The sequence below is a fragment of the Agrilus planipennis genome, unplaced genomic scaffold (genome assembly GCF_000699045.2).
Source record: "Agrilus planipennis isolate EAB-ADULT unplaced genomic scaffold, Apla_2.0 scaffold38, whole genome shotgun sequence".
Taxonomy (NCBI): domain Eukaryota; kingdom Metazoa; phylum Arthropoda; class Insecta; order Coleoptera; family Buprestidae; genus Agrilus; species Agrilus planipennis.
The window spans coordinates 1082729-1093015 of NW_020438882.1; the positions used below are offsets into that span (position 1 = coordinate 1082729).

Genomic DNA, 10287 nt, shown 5'->3' on the forward strand with positions numbered 1-10287 from the left:
TGTAAAAATTGCTTTATTTATTTTTTGAGATAATTCATTATAGTACTGCTGTATACAGGGTGTCTCACGGTGACCACTCATTAGAATATTTCCGAGTCTACTTCGATTTGAATTTTTAAAATTTGGACAATTGGGTATGCTCTCCTCCTGAATTGTTCATTCAAGTCAAGTCAATAAATTAGTTTAAAACACACTTAACAAACGCGTTATATAGTTGTATTAAGCTGTAATTATAGTCACGCTTTTTAAAGTTGATAAACTTACACTGAAAACAACTTTCGACATAAAGTCCATCATATGGGTGCCCTATTTCGTTCCACTGACGAAACTTTTTATGATCTTTACTTCGTCTTCGATAGTGATAACAAACTGAATATGCGATGCAACTGAAGCTTGTATTTATAGACAACATTTTGGCAATATTGCTGTTATTTCCACAAGGAAATAGTTCACAACTGTTTACAAGCAGGATGATAAGTAATAATAGCGTCATAATCTAATATAATATAGAAACAAAGGAATGAAAGGAAAATGGAAAAACAGAAATGAAAACGTAAATTGACCCATACATTATGTCAACTAATATTCGACAAACTTAGTAGCATGTTTTTGTTTTTCTTTCCAGTACAAACTTTCCACAGCCTTCTATTAATTTAAAAAAAAATGCAATATTTAACTTTTTGGTAATCTGTCCATTATTTTGAGGAATTCGGAATAATTTTATTAATTAAATGGTTAAGCAACGCATAGAAAAACAAAATTTGACATTTTAGAGGAAATTTTTGATGCCTGACACTGAAAACGCAATTATTATTAAACTCGCGACACAAGCTTCTCTATTCCTATTTTTTTTCGTATATATATACACTAATTTTTATTTTATTTGTAATGTTCACTGTTTTACATTATAAGTTGTTTCCTATTTTAGTTCTATTTTCCGTTAAAAAGATAAAATTGCAAGATAAGGGAAAGAAAACGAAACAGAAAGTCTTATAGCAAGTAAAGGGAGAAATCCGAAAACCGTTAATTTGTAGTTAGATCTCAAATATATTTTTTTTATTGTAATATTGTAATTGTACGTTTTGGGGACTGATTTTTGGGGAAAAACTTACAACATACTCAGAAAAATAGGGGAAAATCTTTGCGATTTGACTCCCATAACGGATGAACTACATACAAGGTTTTACAGAAACTACTAGCATGTGTTTGTATATTATTATCGATATAGTATTTCTATAATGTAAAAAAATGGCAAAAATGCCATTCACCAAAATAATTCCGTTTAACTAGACCGATCCTAAATGTTTTGGGTTTTAAGATAAGTGTAAGGAACAAAAAAAAGATTAATAAAAAATATTACTTTATAAAACTTATTAAGTTCGTTAGATACGATTGCAAAACGTTTATTTATCTCCCTATTAATTGTTGCAATTCACCTTTGCGTATTGATACAACCGTCATGCAACAATCCCGTTGTTTACCAGTTGCATGCATGCACATTGTGTATATTTAAAAGGTGCAAATTGATTGTTACTTTTTTGTAGTTTCAAGAACAGTCGCTGTCGCTATACATATTGACATTTAGTCCTTTCCTTCGTGCACATGTAGAGTGCCTAACTAAATTAAAGTCAAGGATTGGGCCTCGCCGAGGGCGCACGTTTTACATTTTAACATTTCGAAGCATGTTTGAAATTATTTACTACATTATTCTTATTCAAAACATATTCACGAATAAAAACAGGAAAAAGGATTATCATATTAAATTCGACTGTAAGGTTTCTAATACTTCCTTTGGATTTATCGTTTTTAGCTAAATATTATACGTAAATATATTTGCTTTTAATTGAAAATATCTTTATATATCATTGGGGAAAATTGTAGTTGTAAATCGTAACTAAGTTGAGGTAAACTTATATTAAGTGTGCAAGGTACAAAGATTACTATGTTTTTCATTAAAATAAATAACAAATCAACGGAAGGCCAGTGGTTATATTTGTTTTCAACTTTTTATTAGAGTGAGTAATATCCAATCTTCTAAAATAAGAATTCTATGATTCCCGTATTTAATCTTAATTTCGATTTTTGTTGTTAATTTTCAAAACAACAAAAATAACTTTAACTTATTATATGTGGACAACCTTTTTTAAGACCCCCTGTATCATTACAAAAGATATGCCACATTAACATTTCGACCTTTCATCTATTATTTATGATGAAATTAAAATTATGTAATTTAAGCGGTTACGTACGGAATCAAGTTATATCTTGAAAACAATACTTATTGTTTATTTTAAGTAAATGCACCTTTTTTATCGACCTGTTTTGTTACCTTTCTGGTAAATAAATTTAGCACAAATCATAATTTACAATCGTAGTAGTTTGATCTATTACATCATCTTTGGTTTACGTACAGAGGAGAAGAAATAAGAATTTAGTAGGTATTTGCATAATGCCAATACCTTGTTGTTTTTAACTTGCTTGATTTATTAACGATAAGGTAGCAACAGCTAATCAAACATCAGAAGTTCTAATTTATAAAATGCAGAGATGTTTTTTGATTTGTATTTTTGTTAATTAAAAATGAGGTAACAACTTTATAAATTTAACATATCTTTAGAAATACGATCAATGGCTTAAGAAATGACCATTTGATTTGAAAAAAGGAATATTTTTCATGCGTCATTTGTTTCCTCTTGAAGTACCGTTATAATGTACATCGAGTAATACATACGCATATTTACGAGAATAGCATAAAGTAATGAACTTTACATTTGTGCTAAGTAAATATAAGATGTAAACACATAAATGTTTGTAACAGAGTTCTTGTCAAGTAATCTAACGAGGACGTAATGAGACAGGTGCAAAATGACACTCTAGTTTTAAGTTTCCTGTTTTTATATCTTTCTAAACTTGGTGTTACTAAATTTCAGTTTTAATGACATTTTTATGACAAAAGTTTAAGCAAATTATTTTCATTTAACTTTCTGAAAACATCAAGTACAAAAACGGGGACAAAATTATCTATAAAATCTTTAGTAAAGATATGCAACACATCTTTCCAACGTTTACATAGTTCTCAACGGTGTGCTTAATGTTTAGCAGAAGTGTAATGTATGTTGCCTATCTTCAAGCAAAGTTTAAAAAAAACGTTTTAAATTAAAATATGAATTTTTTGAATAATTTTGATTACTATATACAACAAACAGTTTACAGTTGTATATTGTGTATCAAAATTACTTATGTTAATATACAATTAAACATACGTTTAATATTTATTGTTATCGCAAAAAAAAAGAGGGCGTGTTGCAGACAAATTGTTATTTTTTGTTGTGACGTTAATAACTAAATTTCTTTCAAAACCTTTTAACGTGGAATAGGATTAAAAACTTGAAAATAATTTTGGCAAAGATCGAAATGTTTACAGCGGATTACAGTACCAAAGTAGTCATATTGGTTTTTAAAAGTTATTAAAAGTATTTGCGACTTTCCCTAAAATAAGTTTACCTAAGTACTTAATCTACACGTAAATTAAAAAAATTAATTACGGAAAGTAATCAATGCAAATAGTTCCACATAATCAGTTTACAATTACCCACAAACGTGATAATATTGTAATTTGCATTTATTAGCTCACCATTGTAAAACTTTTTGTTGTTTCATGCCATTTTTATGAAACAAATGTCAGACATTGCGTTGGCGTACAGCGTAGGATAATAAACGTAAATTCAGTTTGTTGGCTCGAACGAGCTCTTAGAAACAACCGCATAAAAAAAGATCTCCTTGCATTTCACTTCCGTAAAAGAGAAACGAACGAGAGAAAGAGAGAGAGATAGAGAGAAAAGGAAAAAAGAGAAATTTTTTACATGCGAAAAACTGTGCCAAGTTTTCACCATCTGCTAAGTAACAGCTGCGCGGAAAGTATGAAGGGCAAGCCGAATGACTTAACTCATGTGAGCGATTCCTAGACACCGCGGCAGCTCATAGAAGTAAAATTAAATTATCAGAGCCTGCTTTTGAATTTAATTAAATATATATTCGTACATAATAGGCAGTACATCACCATTTACAATATTTATTAATGACTAATATCTACCTGCTTCAAAATGTTTGATTAGAGTTTAGTAAAAATGTTGAGTTCAATAAATCATAAAACAGGAAAGTTCGGTTTCTAACTACGTACTACACTCAAACACTCAATTATTTTCTTTTGTCAAATTGTGTTATTCCGGAGCAATAAAAGGATTATCTGATACATTTATGGGCATGGAAACAATGCCAATAAACAATCAATTTAGTTGTGTATGTTCCAATAAAATGGATACTTTAAAAAGAGTAAATTTTTTATAACAAATGCCAAAGCAAGAAATAAAAGTTGACGTCTACTGCTTTAGTAATTACCGTGTAAACAAGGAGAAACTTGTATGACTTTTTGTTAACTTACGTAATTATAAATGGAGCCAAATATTTGAAACGGTAAAAATAAAAACTTTTTAGAAAAACACGTGAATGGGTTCGTTGTCATTAAGAGTTCCATTTTTACAAAGTTTTTCAAGGTTACCAAATAAGTACCTACTAAGGTCAAATTGAAATGATTATGTAATCAAATTACTTAATTAATTTTTCTGAAACAATGGACACTAGATACGAATCATAGATGGGTAATAAGTATCTTTTACGTGGAAAATATTTGTTAAATGCTACTTTGCGACAAAAGATATTTACGGAATTTAATGTATTCAAATTTTCCGTGAAAAGCGATGAAAAGATTATTATTTTATAACTTTTGTTGAAACAGGATTATAGAGCATTAAATGATACGGTAAGTTACTAAACTTTTTATCTATCTGTTGTTTTTAATTTAATAATAATACGAAATACAAAATTTGGCTTTCAGTCCATTCTGTTTATGTTACAAATCCATACAATAAATTGATAAGACCTGTTACTTAGAGATTGTCACAGTTTTAGAAGGATGTAGATAAACTTCCGTGAGTATCTAAGGGGCGATTAAAAAATCGGTAACAAAAAGGATACATAGCAAGGATGAGGCGTTATTGAACATGGTGAATCCTGCAATGAAGGCCAATAGTTCAAAGCCAATCATCCCAATGGCAACGCTCAATCCCACATTCAGCCTGAAATCCAAACCAATGCAGTTGTGAGTTTGTGGCACACTTATGACCCAACACTTACTTCTTCAGTAAAAAAATGCGCAAACTGTGCCATGATGTGTATGTGGTATGATGATGACTTAATAAAATGCGTTAATGGCATATGTACTTCCTATTTTAGAAACTTGTGAGAGGGGGGGCAGTATGACTTAATAAGGTTTTACCAAAGGGGGTGCAGGAACTTGTGAAAATGCATGCTTTTTTTAATACCTATATCCTAACTAATATTATAAATGGGAATGTAAGTTTGTTTGTTTGCTTATTACCATTTCTAGAGATGTGCAAAATGGTTTTTTAAAAGCATTTAAATACAAAATGCAAATACTTTTTTGATTTGTTATTTCAAATTTAAATTTTCCTTTTGAATTTTAAATGCTAAATGCAAAATACGTATTTCCAAAATACTTTTATATTATTTAATTTTCTATATTTACTTGAGTATAAAATATTTTTCAAGAAAATCTTACAGGCATATTCTTATTTTTTAAATATTGTAGTTTTTCTAGACTAATAGTGGTGTTTGCATTATATCACCAGCTGCGAAGATTGAGTATGATTCATATTTTTCTGTTTGAAGTGATTGAGATATAGTTTTGCTGTCTTTATGGTGTAGTTTCGTCAGTTCAGCAACAAATAATTCTTCTATATACTTCCTTATTTACCTTTGTCACCCGTTTTAATTGGAAAAAAGACACTGATGCCAAAATAGTTTGTTTAGCGTGTAAGATCTTTGGCTCTGATTTTTATGATAGGGTTGCAAATAATTTTATTGATGTAAAATCATCATCAATCATGTTATATCAAAATGTTTACAACTCCATTTTGTTTCTGATGTTTTACACATTATAATAAGAGAAAGACATGGAATCCATAGTTTTGGGTTCATCTAACAAATGAAGTTTTCGAATCGTTTTCTAAGAATTTTGGATTGTACGCATTTATTAGCACACTACAATATCTTGTAGTTTTTAGTTTTACACACCCGGCGTATATTCGATATTGTTTTGCGGACTGTTTTGTCGTAATTCACAGAATTTCGTAGTTCTTTGCTAAAGGTACGATAAGTGTTGATTTTTCAGGTGCTGATTTTAATTTGAAACTTCAAAATTCAATGGACCATGACACTGAATCCGGAAAACAATATCGATCCAATATTTTAGATTATCCATTTTCAAGGAGTTAAGAATTTTTTGGGTTCTCTTCAGTTAAAGAATTAGAAGGCATTGATGGAATGTCTCTTTGTCCTCTTTTTAAAGTTCTAATACCTTCAATGGTCAATGCGAGCAACTTTCATTCACTCTATATAATCTTTGATCGGTGATGATATCAAAACATTTAACGGCAAAAATTAGTTTGGAAAAGTATTTCAAATAAAATACTAAATGCTTTTCTCAAAAAAGTATTTAAATGCAAGATAAAAATAGGTATTTTTTATTTTGTATTTGTATTTTAAATAAATCACATCTCTAACCATTTCACACCTCAACTACTCAACCCAACATTATGAAATTTTGTAGACATGTTGTTAGGGGTGCAGGAAAAAAACATAGTTTACATTTTATCCAAAAAAAAAAAGAATCTGTTCCCAAGGATAGAAAAAATTCCTTTTCATCTCGATAAAGAATAAAGAATAAAGACAAAGAATTTTATGCGTAATCTTTAAGTGATAGTTGCAAAAAATTGTATCTCCGGTACAAATCCTACTTTGGATCACCCAAAACGGGTGATGTTTATTTGCTACAATCAGCTCTTTATTGTCAATATCAATATTTTATCGAGAACTAACTCAGACAGAGCAAACATTAGAAGATTATATGCTACCATACGATTTTTCGCCATATTGTTGAGATACTAGAATTTGTTCTGGTAAAAAAACATGATTCTTATATCTTTATTATTACCTATATCAATATTGTCACTAAAAAAATCTCAATATTAATCTTTAGTAACGGTTTTTAAAATGATTCGTATCAAGAATGATTTTCGAATATTATGTACCTATTTGTTTTTATTTACTGTAATTCATAGCAACGTCATCAAAACTGATTAATATGCCTACATACAAAGCTATTGTGTGATTAACGGTTCGACATTTAAATGGGAATTTATGATGATGCATTTAACATTTTTAAATTGGCTTAATGAATGCAGAAACAGCTCAACAACCGAAACAAATGAAGTACAATGGAATTATAATCGTTTAACAAATAATTCGTTACGAATTCGTAACTGAACACTTGTAAATTTTTAAATTTTGTGTTCTAAAGCATTTAATTTTACTTTATTATTTCTAGTTTCATTTTATAATTAAAGGTTTTTTGGTTCAAGTGGTACTACAACGTAAAAGTATTTCTGTTGTATGCATGAACAGATTAAGGAGGACGAAAAAATCCTTCACGCTGGTAACGTTTAATGCCTATTTTGAAAAAGTCTTCACGGAGGCCAAATTTTAGACAGGTGTTCAGCAGATGAGATCAGCATTTTGAGTAGGTAACGTATTTCAAAGCTAGGATCTTATTATGAGATCAAACGAAACCTGAAAATACCGGTTGAAACTGGTTCAGTCCAGTTTGTTAAACAAAAAGGAGAAGGGAAACCATTAACATTTGTCTACAGAGTGGTACAAAAAAGGGCACTCATGGGTTACCTTACAAATACCAATCGTCACTGACGTGAGATTTCACAGAAGGACATTAAAACTATCCTTTATTTAAGCATTAGCTAACCATAAGTAGTTTTATTAATTAATTGGACACGTTGTGTATGCTTACGAGCATTTAACGGAATTGATTCCTCGATAATCCCATAGTGTGTCAGTTGACGTTAGTAGTCAACTTATCTGTTATTGCAAAATTGACAATTTCAGAGGTGTTTCATGTTTCATACAGTACCCTCTTTGTGTTGTTGAAGATATGAAGTACATACTTGCTTTAATGATTTATTATTACTATGGTCTATTGTCTAATTAACATTTTATAATATACGCGTTCAGCAGCGATAAATAAATAAATAAAATATCAAAAGGTTGTTTCGTAAACACGCATTTTCACAGTTTCTTGTGCAGTCCTTTCTTATAGTAGGTACATGCTAAAATTAGAAAAAATTCCGACTGTAACGAGTTTTTCGACTTAAAGGTATCATGTCATTTCAATATTTTAACGATTTTTTGGTAGGCTGTCGTGGTATCGACACAATAAATAATGCTCTAAGCTACTTAATATCCATGTTATTGTAAATATGCATGATAGAAAACTATTTCATTGTACCTAATTAAAAAGGTGCGGGAAAGACGATCATTTTCAACATTTCTTGACACAAATTAAGCTCTAACAACTTTTTTGTAAGCTTGGTACCTTTTAAACTAGTTTTAGTTGCTGGTTATACTGTTCCGGCTGAACTATCTTCAAGTTGAATGATTAAATTTTAGATTTTTTGGCTTGTAATTATTTCTAGACATATTTGGACCTACATAGGTAGCACACAGTAAATTATACTCACGCATGGTCCTGTGTCTTTGACCGTGAAATGTAGTAGGCATAATACGTGAATATAATCTCAATTTTAAACCTATAGTAGCTGAACAATACGCCAAATTGTACGCTTTTGTGGGTTTTGATTCAAATCGCAATGCATGCACATAATTTTAAAAATATTGGAATCATTTTAGCGTATGCAATATCTATCCTAGAAGATGGATTGGTAATTTTTAAATCTTACAATCATTATCATCATAAGGTCGTCAGTCCTACGACTGGTTGAACACGCATCTCCACTTTTTCCTATCCTGAGCTAATCTTCGCATTTCCTTAAAACTAGAACAACTCACATTCTTAACTATTTGCGAACAGCAATCTAATCTAGGTCTACCTCTACCCCTCCTAACTCCCGTTTCTGCCTCTAATATGTCTCTGACTAGATCTGACAATAGTTAACTAAAATTTCAAATAGGACAACTTTAAGAAAAATAGTAATAGAACTAACAATAATGTCCATCGTCTTTTCTCGTTATTTACCTTTCAAAAATCAATTTCTTGGAATTGTATCATTAAAACTATAGGTGCAGTAACTAGCTTATAGACCCTATTGACATATTTTTGGTTGTTTTAATGTTAAATTTTAACGTAATAGAGTATCAGAAAAGCGTATGTAGCAAGCAAATTTTCTAAAATTTGGGAATTTCTCAGAAACAAAAAAAAGTTTTTAATTGTCTTGAATTTCCAGGAAATCGAAGGTAAAATTATTAGAAGAGAAAATCTTTACGCACTAGTTGTAATTCAAATCGCGCTGAATTAAACCTGAAATTGCAAATAATGCGCTTGGATGTGCATAATTTAAACGGTGTCTATTTGTATTTGCGTCAATGTAGATAAGAAAATGGAAAAATGCAAATATGTAGGTCTTTGGAAAGTTTCTAAAAGTAGGTATTCAGAAAATTCGAATAAAAACAGTATATACTATTAGAAAACATTTGAATTAGAATCGACTTAATTAATGCCGGTGTTTATTTAATCGTATCAATAAATAAATACCGTGTAAATTTTACATTTATTACACCTACGTGCAGGTAACTGCAGTTGACTGTGATAAACAATTTAATTAAAATTGTTAACACACGCGATAACTTGTAATTGATTAATTATTTATGGTCGCTTGAAAGTATTGTTTTCTGGAAAACAAACTATTTTTTCTTCAAAATTTGATGAAATGTTTCGTAGGTATACGAAGAAATATTCCTTAATCGTAAGAAAGTTCGGGAGTTACACTCTACAAGAAATTAAAATAGTAAATAATCAATTTTAACATAACATTTAGAATGCTAAAATATGGTTTATACAAGTTTACAGCTTATTAGCTCTCATTCCGAGGTGACACCCCTAATATGAGTGGACTGTAAAGATTATTCTATATCATTGTTAATATCTTCACCAAATCACATATTGCAGATCGTAGAATAAGTTATTGATTATCGATTATTTTTTATGCATGTACGAGGGTGGATTGATAAGTTTCCGGCCTAACCAAGAGATGACGCCACTAGGCCTACCTTGAGGTGACATTCTATAGTACCATCCTTGGATAGCTTGTAGCTATAGTTTCAGCCCGATCTCCTTGCTAG

At 30.1% G+C, this 10287-nt stretch overlaps 1 protein-coding gene across 1 annotated transcript in view; it reads right to left on the minus strand.

The window, feature by feature from the left end:
* The window catches only part of LOC108745252 (solute carrier family 2, facilitated glucose transporter member 1), a 14680-nt gene extending 11429 nt beyond the window's left edge, over positions 1 to 3251 (minus strand). Inside the window, exon 1 of the mRNA XM_025981577.1 lies at positions 265 to 3251. Coding sequence (XP_025837362.1) covers positions 265 to 297 — 33 coding nt within the window. The 5' untranslated portion in view covers positions 298 to 3251. The remainder of the gene's footprint in view (positions 1 to 264) is intronic.
* Positions 3252 to 10287: the final 7036 nt, after the last annotated feature.